The 15653-nt window shown below is 37.5% G+C and overlaps 1 protein-coding gene across 5 annotated transcripts in view; it reads right to left on the reverse strand.

Moving 5' to 3' along the window:
- The window catches only part of LOC127660379 (bifunctional heparan sulfate N-deacetylase/N-sulfotransferase 2-like), a 180831-nt gene that overhangs the window by 2131 nt on the left and 163047 nt on the right, over positions 1 to 15653 (reverse strand). For all 5 annotated transcript variants that reach the window (XM_052150530.1, XM_052150526.1, XM_052150529.1 and 2 more), the window contains 9 exons: positions 12412 to 12597; positions 9452 to 9580; positions 8952 to 9134; positions 8685 to 8781; positions 5430 to 5553; positions 3418 to 3592; positions 3095 to 3265; positions 1135 to 1244; positions 942 to 1044 (listed from right to left, as the gene is read on the reverse strand). In XM_052150530.1, the coding sequence (XP_052006490.1) occupies positions 942 to 1044; positions 1135 to 1244; positions 3095 to 3265; positions 3418 to 3592; positions 5430 to 5553; positions 8685 to 8781; positions 8952 to 9134; positions 9452 to 9580; positions 12412 to 12597 (1278 nt within the window). The remainder of the gene's footprint in view (positions 1 to 941; positions 1045 to 1134; positions 1245 to 3094; positions 3266 to 3417; positions 3593 to 5429; positions 5554 to 8684; positions 8782 to 8951; positions 9135 to 9451; positions 9581 to 12411; positions 12598 to 15653) is intronic.

The following is a 15653-nucleotide window of genomic DNA, read 5'->3' on the forward strand; positions in this document are numbered from 1 at the left end:
CAGAAACATGAATCTTATCATTTAAGAACGTTTCTGTTAAAACTCATGTTTTATTTGAGCTGTAAAGTTTTAGGGTTTGTTGACAGTACATTATCATGGCAACAAAGTTGTAAAATTGGCTATAACTTTACACATAAAAGGTTAATAAGTGATTTGATCGCAATAAAATCATGTTAACACGCATATAGTTTGTCTTGTGGCTACAATTTTTAAAAAGTGAGTATTTTAACATTTACAGATTGGCCCCTATTCACTTCATTTGTCTCACTCGAACTCCGATTTTTGCTTTTATTTTTTTTTAAATAAAAAGAATAACAAGTTTTTGGTGGTAATCAACAATATGCAACAAATGCTGTCGATTGAGCTTAACTTGTATTGAACCCGGAATATTCCTTTAAAGTGACCCTTTCAAGTGATTTTAATACAGAAAATGTAGAAAATGTCACAAAACAATTTGAGCAAATTAGCTTCAGAAAAAGTGACTAGCTGAAAGGTGAGTAGTTTGCATCCCTGTAATTAAAAATGGTGTCCTTTTATCTTATGCAGTAACTGCTTTACAAAAAGCATTAAGGCACTGTACAGTTACAGCTAAAGGGGTTGCAGTTACTCCACATCATGTTGTGACAAACAACACCAAGCTGTTGCTATATTCACAACAGCATGTTCTCTCATGCCTTATTGCTGAATTAAGTACATATTTACCCTCTAAAGTTTTTTTTATTACAACAAAGCATAACAACATTTCCAGAAATGATTCCATGAGTACATGCCATTTAAAAGCAAAATAAAAGTGAGGTGAAAAAAGTTGAATTCATCTGCACTCCTAAGCACATCACTGATGAGTCACATATCTGTAAACGAGTGTCCTTGCCACGGCGATCATTCAGAACACACAGAGAGAGAAAGTCATATGAGGAAAGAGAGAAGAGACAGTCGTTTACCTCAGGGGTCATTTCTGGATATTTCCTGCCTTTACTCTTGCCCAGACACTTAGGACGCCCACCTTCCAGCCTTTGACACCAGAATCCTTTACCCTCATCAAAGCTGTAATACATATCACACAAACACTCATTTTTATATAATAAACATTTTCAGATTATTCAAACTTTTGCATAAAATCAGAGCAGGACTCACACAAGGGCTTGTGTGTAGTTAAATATGGGCGCAAGTCCCAGGAACTGCTGGATGCCATCCATCACCAGGGCTGGGTTAGATCTGAGCAGAGTGCCATCTACAATATGGAGCTAATGTGGGCGTGGTCAAAAACAGAAAATATTCAGTATGTCATATAATGCAGGATTTATGTGCAACTTTATTTAAACCTTAACACTTTACAATAGTACACAAAAATTAAAATAATCTCATTATTCACATACCCTGATGACATCCCAGATGTGAATGACTGTCTTTCTTCAGCAGAACACAAATTAAGATTTTTAGAAGAAGATGGAGCTCTATCAGGTCCTTATAATGGATGTAAACAGATGCCAGGACTTTGATGGTCCAAAAGTCACATTTAGGCAGCATAAAATCATCTATGTGACTCCAGTCGATCAATGAATGTCTTCTGAAGCGAATCGGTAGGTTTAAGAAACAATTTGATATTTAAAAAGTTTTAACTTTAAATTGGTGCTTCCATCCAGGGCTCTGATGCAGTTTGAAATGGCCGAACTCTCATGTGACGTTTGTTCTTCTGTTGTAAATAAGCACCGCTTCAGAATTCTTGCGTGAACTCACCGACACGCTTACGTCACGCTTTGAGTCAGCTGCAGGAAGGAATCGCTTTTTAAAAGTTAATAACATTTGAATTATTTATTTATTTTTTACACAAACAGTAGCGAGCCGGGGCCGAGCAGTAAGTATGGACACCTGGCGGAGAATTAGCAATCAGACGGGAGAGAGATAAAGAGGAGCACCAGTTCGAGAGAGATGCCAGAGCTGTGTGTCAGTTTGAAGTGTACTGCTGAAAAGTAGTGTGTTATTGTGCGTCACTGAAAAGTGGAGTAATAAACGTCTACGTGGATTATTCACTCGGTCCCCGCTTTCTCCTTTCCACATTAAGAACCAGAGATGTCAAACAAATATCTAAATTTGCTTCAGAAGACATTCATTGATCGACTGGAGTCAAATAGATTCCTTTTATGCTGCCTAAATGTGACTTTTGGACCATCAAAGTGCTGGCACCTGTGTACTTGCATTATAATGACCTGATAGAGCTCTATCTTCTTCTAAAAATCTTCATTTGTATTCTGCTGAAGACAGTCATACAGGCTTCAGCGTAAGTGAATGATGAGAGAATTTTCATTTTTGGGTGAACTATTCCTTGAAGCCTATTTTACTCTGAACCCCATTTAACTTCTTTAGTTGCATAATTCCATGTTATGATATCCCAAAGACATATTCATAGGCAAAATAGCAATGCATCACACAAACTGTTTACATCTTTAGTTGAAAATAAATAAATAAATACATATTTTGATGAGTATTGACGCTGACTACCACCCCTGGAGTCGTGAGTTCGAATCCAGGGCATGCTGAGTGACCCAAGCCATGTCTCTAAGCAAACAAATTGGCCCGGTTGCTAGCGAGGGTAGAGTCACATGGGGTAACCTCCTAGCGGTTGCTATAATATGTGGTTTTCGCTCTTGAGGGGCGCGTGGTGAGTTCTGTGTGGATGACGCAGAGAATAGCCTGAAGCCTCCACACACTACGTCTGTGCGGTAAGATTTGTTATCCGTCACCCAGATTGAGGTGAGCCACTACGCTACTATGAGGACTTAAAATGTAAAAATTAAAGTGTAAACTTAAAATGTAAAATTGGGGAGAAAACCTTTTTTTGACAATGACAAAAAAAGTTGTTGGGAATAAATGTACATTTAAAAGTTGTTGGGAATAACCAGTATCAGTATTTCCAATTGCATTTTTGCTTATTTCCTCTGTAAAGCAAGACTCAGAGGAGAATAAAACGGAATGACAGAAAGACCACATTTAGTACTACAAGTTTCAAATCAATGCTTTCACATCAAGAGTGGTTAAATAGGCCATAAACCCAAATGGGAGAATGAAGTTAATAATAGAAAGATAACTGTTGTACCTGTCTTGCCTGGTAATGCAGAAGCCAGTTCTCCAGATGTGTGGCATAAGTGCCAGGCTTAAGGCTGCGGTTCTGAAGAGTCAGAAGCTCTTTAGATGCAGAGGGACCTGCTGTTACCACCTCGTGGAAGGTGTGGTTTATAGCAACAGGGTCCTGGTGTGCTCGCTGATGCTGAGAAGACACAAAAAACACACATAAACCATCCATGTCTTGATTTCTTTGGTGAAAGACACAAGACAAGGGGGAAAGTATAGACATGGTTACCATACAGAGGTGTTTAAAAAAAATTGGAGTAAGAAAGAGAGAAAGCTGTGGTAGTGTACCTGATACCAAGAATAGGCTCTGTCGGCAGGGTTGATGAGCACAGCTATGATCTTGGCTCTGGGCAGTAAAGCTGCAACCCTCTTTGGAGCCACCTCTGTGTCAAAGTAGTTGGCACTTTTCTCAAACATGAAGTCTGTGCTGACGTTCGAGGGAAAGGGAAAGAAGTCCATGTACCTACAGGACAGAAGGACATTTAGTAACAAAACAACTATGCTGCTTAAGGTTACAAAGAATCAGAGAGAAAAGGACATTATTTCCAAACAATCCCAAACTAGGTTAAATTTTCCATTAAATTACACTATGTATCACTACTAATTTTCCTTGTTCTTTGCCCAGGTAATGGCTCTATAAGACTTCAATACGAAACCAAGACAGTATAATCGGTATAATAAGGTGGAAGGGGTGATAAAAACTTTTTAGGATTGATGGTTCATGCAGTGGATTCAGAAAGTATTCAGAACCTTTAATTGTTTTGTTTTTTTACACATTTTGTTATGATGCAGCCTTATGCTAAAATGCTTAAAATAATTTTGTTGTTTCACATGAATGTACACTCCATACCCCATAATGACAAAGCAAAACCATGATTGTTGATAACATTGCAAATTTATTTAAAAGAAAAAAAATGAAATAATCACAAGTATTCAGACCCTTAACTCTGTACTTAGTTGAAGCACCTTTGGCAGCAATTACATTCTGCCATTCTTCTCTGCAGATCCTCTCTGTCAGGTTGGATGGGGAATGTCGGTGGACAGCCATTATCTCTCCAGAGATGTTCGATTTGGTTCAAGTCCGGGCTCTGGCTGGGCCACTCAAGGACATTCACAGAGTTGTCCCTAAGCCACTCTTGCATTGTCTTGGCTGTGTGCTTAGGGTCATTGTCTTGTTGGAAGGTGAACCTTTGGCCCAGACTGAGGTCCTGAGCGTTCTGGACCAGGTTTTCATTAAAGATATCTATATATTTTGCTGCGTTCAGCTTTCCTTCAACCCTGACAAGCCCCCAGTCCCTGCCGCTGAAAAACACCCCCACAGCATGATGCTAACGCCACCATGCTTCACCATTGGGAAGGTATTGCGCAGGTGATGAGGCCAAACAGTTCAATCTTTGTTTCATCAGACCAGAGAATATTGTTTCTCACAGTCTGACAGTCCTTCCAAGCAGGCTTTCATGTGTCTTGCCACTCTGCCATAAAGCCCAGATTGGTGTAGTGTTGCAGTGATGGCTGTCCTTCTGCAAGTTTCACCCATCTATACACATGATCTCTGGAGCTCAACCAGAGTGACCACAGGGTTCTTGGTGACCTCTCTTAACACGGTCCTTCTACCCTGATTGCTAAGTTTTGGCAAGAAGCCAGCTCTTGGAAGAGTCCTGGTTGTCCCAAACTTCTTCCATTTAAGAATTATGGAGGCCACTGTGCTCTTAGGAACCTTCAATGCAGCCAAAAATGTTTTGTAGTCTTCCCCAGATATGTGCCTCGACACAATCCTGTCTCTGAGTTCTGCAGGCAGTTCTTTTGACCTCATGGCTTGGTTGTTGCTCTGATATGCATTTTCAGCTGTGAGACATTATATAGACAGGTGTGTGCCTTTCCAAATCATGTCCAATCAATTGAATTTACCACAGGTGGACTCCAGTCAAAGTGTAGAAACATCTCAAAGATGATCCAGAGAAATGGGATACACCTGAGCTCAATTTCAAGTGTCATAGAAAAGGGTCTAAAGAATAATGTCAAAGTGATATTTCAGTTTTTTCTTTTTAATACATTTGCTTAATAAAGTAAAAAAATCTAGTTTTTGCTTTGTCATTATGGGGTATGGAGTGTAGACTGATGTGAAAAAACAAACAAAATAACAATTTATAGCATTTTATTAATGCTTTAAAATGAAAAAAACAAACAAAATAACAATTTAAAGCATTTTATTAAACACAAAATGTGAAAAAAATACTTTCTGAATACACTGTATCTGTTACATTAGTGTGTAAAAAATGAGTGTGTGCGTTATACATTACCAATCAATGCCATTGTTGTAATTAGGCCCATTAAAAAATTGGATCTCCTCAAAGGTGATGGGGCTAGGGAAATTGCTGGTGATGGCAGGGTGGAGGGTAAGAAAGGAGTGCAATGCTGTGGTACCTATGGTCAAAAAAACAACAACAATCCTTTATCAAAATGCTAGGTTGTTTCCAAATGTCTCCTATATATTTTGAATGTGTTGAAACTTGACACTGGGCGACGCACCCTGAAAACTGCACCGTTTGAATGGTTTCATGCTGAAGAAATGCTTAAAAGTAAATTTTTTCTGTCTCGGAAATGTAAACGAGTGTATTTGATTCATTGATGTCATTAAATATCAGTGCAACTCAAATATGTAGTTGTGTGTAATTTGTGACTTTGTGCCCATTTACGCCACAACTAGGCTAAGTTGTAATTTACGTAGAGCTGGTGCGTTGAAGTAATACCATGGCGAACATTATTTTACTGGATAAACAAACATTTTTGAAAAGAAGTTTGGATTTATTAATATATCTATGTCACCATTGCCCTCGGCTAGGCTGTTTTTTTGTCCCACCCCTTCTCCGATGGATCGTTTTACAATTGAAATAACAGAACTTTTTGTTCTACAAAGTTTTACAAGTAATGAAATGAACTGTTTTGCATATGTACTGAAAACAATAATAATAATAATAAATTCAAACTTAACTTTTTATGATTTAGTCTTTGTTCAAAGTTTTGTAACATGATAGAATCATGACTTCAGTAATGTAAATTGAACCAAATCCTTACGCCCTTTATCATTTCAGTTTCAAATTTTTTATTATTATTAAAATACAGGAAATATATATATTTAGAAATATATATACAATTAATCGAAGAAATTATCAAAAGATAATCGTTAGTTGCAGTCCTATTTAAATACTTCAACAAATAGTAGTTAAAGACACCTAATAAAAGGTGAAGTGTGTCATTTCCGTGCCACTACCCATAGTATTATAAGGTTCTGTCTAGTATTACAAGGACATGCATCAAGTGACATTATTTTTGTTGATGAGGTCAACAACAAAATCTACAGGAAGTTGTCTCTCTCCCTTTAAAAAATTGAACAGCATATTTACTTATATGAGCCGATTATTATCCAGTGTGTTACCTAATATTAAATATTTATACACATATTACACAGAAGGAAAGGCTCCTCATTACCAGTGTGCTAGTCTTAAATAATAGTAATAATAATAATAATAAACTCATGTATTTATGAAAAATAAATACTAGCTGAAACACATCTTGAAACTTTAACTAAAACTGCCACTGTTGATATAAAATGAGGTCTAATAGATTCTACTTTTAGATTATTTCATATGAAACTATAACATTTTGTCAAAATATAACAGTTTCTTTTACTCATGTAAAATCGTGAAACAAATTGGTAAAGGTGATGTGTGTAATTATTAATATTTGTAACTATTTTTGTAAAGGGGCCACAAGGGGCTGTAAGTAGTACATAGGGGCCACGTTGCTTTTGAGATACAATGTTCTGCATTGATTTGGTTTTTGTATCTTTTAAGCCCAGAAATAGTTGTGCACTCAATTTTCTGAAGTGTATCTGTGACTAATGGGACTATTCTGTAATTGCCTAAAGTATTATATTGCTCTACAAAGATAGATACTTTTCTATCTAGCATTAAAAAAAGGTGGAGATTATAAATGTATTTTGCCATCACTTCCCTGTTAACTCTTTCCCCGCCAGCGTTTTTAAAAAAAGTTGCCAGCCACCGCCAGGGTTTTTGACGATTTTTGCTAAACTTTAATGGTCCGCAGAATATTTTCTTTCATGAATATATGAAGATGCTATATATCAAAATAAAGATCTGAGCCTCTGCTTTTAGGGAAAAAAAAAAAACGATTTTATTTTATCTTCATTTGTTCTTTTTTTATTGCCACTTGAACAGAGGTAGGTTTTGTCAAAAACAACATTTCGGACAAAAAGCTGAGAAAAAGGCATTTTTATCAAACAAGTGCTTTAGTATTAGTATGGTGTTCCACTTCACATTTGAGACGATCGCAGTCTGTTTCTTTGATCAAAGAGTTGTGTACTCTTTCAAAACATGCGTGCGGGTCTTCCTTACCGTATACCACCTAAAACACGGACACCCGGAAAATTCCGTGTTTGCCGGGGAAACGTTTTTTCATAAAACCCGGAAAATTCCGTGTTTGGCGGGGAAAGAGTTAATGTGTTATTCAGTTTTAATAATAATAAAAAAAACTTTTAATGTTTGTCGCAAAGCGGCGAGTTGACTTTTTATTCTAAAACTTTACCCGTTTACATGCTAAAAGAGTCATGATGCGGGACTCCACGATGGATTGACTTTCAGCACATAACTGAATAACACCGACTGCATGAATATGATAAATGATTACTGCAAGAGTTAGATTAACTTACAGGTGTGAATGGACTTCAACGTTTCTAAATTGCAAAAATAAAACATTAATTTACATATTCGTCTCTGGCTTGATTTTGCTCACGTCAATGATTACCCCTCCGTGTGTCAATGATGCCGAGATCTACTTTTATATTTAATTTAATCACTGAGAAGGTTTACCTGTAAAATTAGTAGCACCACATCACAAGCAGCCTCAAGAATGGACACAGAGTAGCCCAATAACACTTTTCCTTGAGCAGAATATTGCACTACAGATAGCTAAGTTTGTTCAAAGTGGAAAGCGAGATGTGCATGGTTGCCAGATTGCACAAAATAAGTATAACATTAGGCAGAATATTTCCAATTTGCGCAAGTATAAATCTCAAACTAGGGGTGTTTTGTGCCTTATCTGGCAACCCTGAGCATGTTAAACGCTTGTGGAGATGCGTTAGGTCCCAACGCAAGTTAACTGAAATATCCAATGAAAAATAAAAACGCTTTTATGATAAATGAGCCGCGGGCCGGAGAACCATGGCATTGCTCTTTCCCTGCTGTCCGTGACCCAGTCCGAATAGACCAGTTGAGAAACACTGCTTTAACTCACACACACACTCATGTCAGACCCCCTCGCCTCACTTCTCTCAGACAGTTTCTAGGAGTGCACACGCGCATGTGAGATTCTCTGTCAGGTTGCATTTTTTTCTCAATACCGTAGATAAGCAAATGTACATGTATGATAACCGTCAATTTTCAAACCGTGGTATACCGTGAAAGCGGTAACCACTGCAACCCTAACTCAGAGATTGGAAGTATTGGGAAGAGGTAAAACTAATAGAGTTGTCTTACCTGTTTTCTGTGGACCAATGACTAGAAATTTGGGCAGCCTATCACAAGTCTTCTCCTTGGACCAGATGTCTTTATGTCTCTTGTCATTACAAGGGTTCTGATTGTATTATAAGATGAAAAGATATTATGAGTGATACTGTCCACCAATCCCTGTACACTTGAGTAATAATACAAACCAAACACTGGAAATATAAAGAAAACATCTTTATATGTTCCGGACGCCATTCTTCATGGTAATATATTTAATAGATTGCGTTTTTTCTTCACCTGCCATAGGGGGTCCATCTCCTCTGGAAAGATCTGAAAGTATTTCTCAGCAAGTTCCAAAGGAGGCAGAGTTTGTAGCCGTAGGTTGGTCCAGCATTGAACAAACTTCACCAGAGACTCAAAAGTGTAGAGCCCAAGTCTGTCATTTCCATAGTTAGACAAGTGAGTCATAAAAATGCTGATCTGTGGGTGGGAACAACATAACTTACAGTTAAGTTCACTTTTATTCTTATAAAAGCTTTGGAAACTCTATTTATGAAGATTAACATCTAGTTTATGTTTCCAGCTACCAAATTCTCAAAACCTACTTGCAATAGCCCTGTACACAAAAAATGCATAGAGCACAAGGGCAGATTTGTCACCATTCATGGCTTTGGGACTTTTTGAAAAACACAAACACAAAGAAAAAAATATACCCACTCCCATTTGTTAAGCACACACACACACACAAGAGCACAAACAAAGACAGCATAGATGCATTGCAGCTTGTGTCTACTAACAGGGTTAAGAAGGACGGTGAGGAAGAGCTCTCCTCCACGGATGCTTTTGTCCAGTTCGCGCGAGCCTCCGGGGTACTCATTATAGAAGATGGTGTGAGTAAAAAGGCCACATGTCTGCCTGGGCAACACCTGCATACAGTGGAAGTTTAGAGAATGGTACAGCCAGCACTTAATTTAGCTTCAGACATTAGACAGACATACTTAGTCTGAATGGCCAAGACAGTTTTATTGGAATGAATGATTGGAAGTAATTCTATGATGACAGTGGACTTAATTTATGCTCAGACTACAATAACAGCATTTCCGTTTCTCAGATTTTAACACTGAAAAGGGTAGGAGTACAAAAAATCCTCTCAAAATGTATTGACATTTTCCAAGGACTCAAATAACAGCTTCCATGTTTTTCTTCAAGACATTGCTTTCAATTTCACAATATGTAACATGAAAAAGTTGGAGGAACATTTAGCTTGTGGTCAGCAACCTTTTTTCCAAATGCTGCCATGTTACTTTTAGATAAGAATTGTAAGTTTTTATGCCAAGTTAATTGCATCTCAAATGTCTGTATCTCCCAGGACATAAAAAACATTTAAAGGATTAAAAAAAACACTGGTCTTAATTCACAAAAAACAGAGACTTTTTGTGTTAATTCTTCACAAAACCCTTATTACATAAATTGAATTAAATGTGAACATTTACTTAAAGGGATAGTTCACCCAAAATGTTTTATCATTTCATTATTTAGTCACCCTCATGCCATTCCAGATGTTTATGGCTTTTGTTCTTCTGCTGAACACAAAGATTTTTAGAAGAATATTTCAGCTCTCAATGTTATTACCATGCAAATGAATGGGTACCAGACTTTGTATCTCCAAAAATCACAAAGGTAACATAAAAGTAATCCATATGACAGTGGTTATATCCAAATCTTTGGAAACAATATGATAGGTGTAAACGGTCTGCACTTATATAGCGCCTTTTTAACCTTAGTGGTTACCAAAGCGCTTTACACTGTGTCCCATTCACCCAATCTCACACACACACACATGCGCGCACACACACGCACATTCATACACCAGTGATAGCAGAGCTGCCATGTAAGGTGCTAGCCTGCCATTGGGAGACTTGTGAAAGTGAATGTGGATATTTAGAGTAAAAAAAGGACGAACATTTTTATTGGCTTCTTACCCACACCTATCATATAACTTTCAAAGCTATGGATTTAACCCTCTGGGGGTTTTGACATACTTTGACATTTGTGCTTTTTTCAGTTGCTTAAAAAACATTAATGGCTAAAGTCTGATAACACTGTATTCAACACAAACTGGGCTACAATAATATGTGAGCAACATGCATGTTTGTAAGACACATTTAGTGTTAGAAATGTCATATGCGAGGAGGCGTGAACTATCATGAATATTGATTGTAATTCACACCTGAGGAGACAAACGACCCCTCCCCTGGGCCCATCAATGAGGAATGTGACAGAAAGAGAATGAATGTGAGGAGACTTAATGATCAAAATCAAGTTTTAAGTTAAAAGAATTAATCGGACTATACATTTTCTTTACATAAAGACTTAACTTAATTTTAGACTTACACTACCGTTTAAAAGAAGTCAATTTCAATTTTTCAATTTAAAAGTACTTTATTGGCATGATTGTGTTTACATACAATATCGCCAAAGCATTAATACACAAAACAAATAATGACAAGACAAATAATAATGATAAGATAGAATTAAAATAAGGTGCCAGGTAATGAATCAAATCAAATAAAAACTATAATAACAATATACACTATACAATATAAAATAAAATATGCATTTAACACGACATTATGAACATAAGAAAATAAAAGTACTGTGAATGAAGTACATTAAGGCAGTAATTGGTTTCTCTTCTGCTCACCAAGACTGGATTTATTTGATCCAAAATACATTAAAAACAGTGATATTTTGAACTATTTTTACAATTTAAAAGAACAGTTTTTTATTTGAATATATTGTAAAATGCAATTTGTTATCAAAGCAGAATTTGATCCTTCAGAAATCATTAAAAGATGCTGATTTTCTAATATGGGCATATTTAAAGTGCATTTTACTCATTTAATCTGAACACATATTTGCAAGCACAAGCTTTGTTGATAATAATGAGGTATTATAAACAGTAGATAAAATATAATCTAAACATTCATATTATGTTTATATCATATTACATATCATATTTATATCATACAGCATACAATTTAAATACCTGCTTTAGCCGAAACAGCATTTAAATGTAACTAAAACTTGCTTATTAGGACATATTTCAAATGTCAATACTCTGAATCCTGGCTGGCAAGTCTGGAAACAAGTCCCACTAGTAAAATATGTATATGTTTATATAAAATAGCATGTCAACTAATGGAAACTAAATTACTTACTCGTCCGAAATTGTATCCTCGACTGGATCAAGTCTCTCTTCAAAATACAAACGTTCATTGGAGTCCCGCGCTTCTTCTGAGGAAAATTGTAACTCTTTGTCTAACTCAGGACGCGCCGGCGTGTCCGTCGATCCCAGAGGGTTAACCACTGGAGTCATATGAATTACTTTTGTTTCTTTTAAGTGATTTTTGGAGCTACAAAGTCTGGTACCCATTCACTTGCATTGTAAAGACATACAGAGCAGAAATATTCTTCTAAAAATCTTTGTTTGTGCTCAGCAGAACAACAAAAGTCCTACACATCTGGAATGGTATGAGGGTTGGTAAATTATGAGAGCATTTTAATTTTGGGGTGAACTATACCTTTAAGAATGTTTTTATGATTTTATGTATGATTCATGAATGAGGCCCAGCATTTGTATTTTTGTATATTTGTATAGCATATTTACCACAATGGAACATGGCTTACTGTCCTTTTTTCTTACTGTATTGTGGAGCTTTACTTTGAAGTGGAAATGCATTCGCATCGTTTTTACCTTTATTTCACGATGGATGAATCCTCTGCGATGGCGTGCAGGTCTTAGGTTGGGATACTCTTCTGTGCTGGTCACTGTGATCCCCCATACGTTCTTCCAGGCATCATATAGTTGGCTGTGTACAGGATACACCCCTGAATGGTGGGGGGCCACGGCGTAACCCATGTCTGTGGGAATACCGTGCTCCTGTAATGGGGAGAAACAGAGAAAATACTTCAACAATCAATCTTGATACTAACCACATTATAGGGACAGTTCGCCCAAAAATGTAAATTGTGTCTTTGCAGTATCTTAATCTCAGTCACATGCAAGTGAATGGTGACTGAAGATGCCATTCTGCATAACATCTCCTTTCCATCAAATAAAGGGATTGGATCAACATGAGGGCGAGTAACTGATGACAGTTTTAATTTTTGTGTGAACTATCCCTTTAAATTCACTCTTGGCAATTGCATTCCCAAAATTGGCAGGATGAATGTTAGTAAAACAGAGGAGAAAAGTCAATACGAGATGCATTAGAGACAGCGCTAACAAGTCGTGTCATCAGGAGGCACGATCTTATTAAGTGTGCCGGGGGCGTAGTTATTTCTCTCACCACAGTAGGGTGGTATACAAGCACACCACCTCAGATAAGTTTACAGCAACACTGAGGCAGCATATGGGCAAGTCCAAGGTGTTTGTATTCACCTGCCACTTTACAAACTGTGTGTGTTTTTCCCTTTTTGAAGACCAGACTGTGAGATCCACAAGCCCTGGCTAAGGAGAGCCCTTTGCAGGCTCATTAAACTTTGATGAAGGAGCTGTGTATTCACCATTGAGCATAGTGCAGGAGAAGGCATATGTCAGTGTCTGCTCTAAAGACAGGATGTGACAGAGGGATTAGTGAGAGGAGGAAAGGGCTTGTTTATTATTCACAGCGTGCTCTTTCTCGCTCTCTCTCTCTGCCTGTGGTCCATATCCCAATCCAATGACCATCATTACACCAGGGTGGGCTCGTTTCAACAGCCCAAATTCACTATCTTCTGCACACAGAGTCAAGGTCAAAGAGAATCCAACCGAGCCAATGAAAAAGTGCTAATACAAATCTATAATGAAAGACCAACAATAGGTAAAGCTGGCGGGCAGAGAATCAATACTTGCACCTTTGTGATAGCAGCAATAATACCCATAAATAGTAACACAATGATGAAGGAACAAAATGCGCTTCCCGGTGACTAACACGCAAGAAAATAGAAAATGTTTGGTCAAATAGTACAGGTGAAGAGTGTGATTTAAAAAAAATATTTTTTAATGCTAAAATATTTTCTTCTATTCCAGGTTACTGTGTGACTACACTTAGTAAACCACTAAATCAGAGTTCCCACTCTTTTCAAGGCACAATTTTCCAGGACATTTTGTGTGCCCATCTGGTGTTAGGCTTACACCCATTTTTTGTGATTAATGTTTTATTAATTCTTTAAAGACAAAGAAAAACAAAACATATATACAATGAATCAACATTTAATTCCCACTGCTACCCCTCCCCAATCAAGAACCCATCCAACCCAAACAAACATCCCAGTGGTCTTACATAAGTACACATGCACGCACTCAGAGAATAAAGAAATAAAGGAAAAATATCATATCCCCAGAATTCTACGTTACCACTTCGAAGGCTGCCACCCTTCCCATCTCCTCGCATCACCCCCAAATTGAGGGTGCTCCTACCGACTTCCAACCCCTTAAACAATCTGCTTGACTATCATCACACTGGTGAGGACCAATCGTTTATGTAATTGTCACCTAAGTCGATGACCACCCCATCACCCAAAACACAGAGTCTAGGGCAAAACAAAATCCAAATGCCCAACACAAAACTCTGTACTTTCAACCAAAATTCCTGAATCTCTGCACACCACCAAAAAAACATGGCCATGTCTCCATCCTCAGATTGGCAACGCCAGCAGGTGGGTGTGTCTTTAAGACCAAGCCTATACAGTCTAGAGGGGGTCCAATAGAATCCATGTATAATCTTGAATTGTATAAGTTGCACCCTTGCATCTCTAGATACAGACTTGACATTTTTTTGAATCCCAGCCTACCCTACATTTTAATACCAAATTAAAATATTTTTCCAATAATCTCTTGATAGAGGTTAAAGCTCCATCCCCAAGACTCTGAACTAGCAGGGAGTAATACACTGATGCCTCATGACCTTTTCCAAAAGCAGTAATCACCTCTTCCAGAGTATCTGCCACTTAAGACGGTGTTTGCTACCCCCAAAAATAATAAAGAGCAGGTGGCGCAACTGTAAATACCTAAAAAACTGAGATCTGAGAATCCCAAAATGTTGAGTCAAATTACCAAAGGATCTCAACACTACACTCTCATATAGGTCACCGAGTGTAGTAACTCCCCTCATAATCCACTCTGACCAGCAAATGGGGACTTATCAATATATAATTTTGGGTTCAGCCATATGCAAGGCAGCATTCAAATAAATGTCTGAATTAAACACTCTGGACACTTTTGTCCGTACCGAGAGCAAATGCGAGATAACAGGGTGTAACTTGGCTTCTCCGGTTAGTTTGATAGAAAGGCATTGCAATGGCAAAACAGGGACAAGGAATTTCTGTTCAATATAAAACAAGGGAGGGGCTCTTTCAGGTGGAAGCAACCAATGAGCCAAATGCCTGAGACCGAACGCATAATAATAAAACAAAATCTTGGCTAAGCCTAGCCCACCTTTGTCAATCAGCCTATGTAATTTGTTGAAATGTAGTCTGGGACGTTTACCATTCCAAATGAAGGACTTCACTAAACTATCAAATAGCTTGAAATAGGAGAGGGATATCTATAGGGAGTGACTGCAGCAGGTAGATGAATTTTAGAATACAGATAATTTTAATAACATTAACCTTACCAATCACCGATAAGTGTAATGAAGCCCACCTGTCCACATCGCTTGAAAACATTTTTATTAAAGGGTCAAAATTAAATTAGAAAAAATTGCTGGGAATAAAATACCTAAATACTTAATGCCCTGTTTTGGCCACTGGAAGACGCCCGGCTGGAAGGCCGTTACTGAACTGGATGGATTTAGGCCAATTGAATTTGTATCCTGAGAACTTGGAAAAGGATTAATAATTAGAATTAGAATTAATAATTTGGTGGAGGCAAGGCATAGATCTAGTAGGGTCAGAGACAAATAATAAAACATAATCTGCGTAAAGTAGAAGCTTATGGCTCCTTTCTTTTGGTGG

Source organism: Xyrauchen texanus, chromosome 20, assembly GCF_025860055.1.
Source record: "Xyrauchen texanus isolate HMW12.3.18 chromosome 20, RBS_HiC_50CHRs, whole genome shotgun sequence".
Lineage (NCBI taxonomy): Eukaryota > Metazoa > Chordata > Actinopteri > Cypriniformes > Catostomidae > Xyrauchen > Xyrauchen texanus.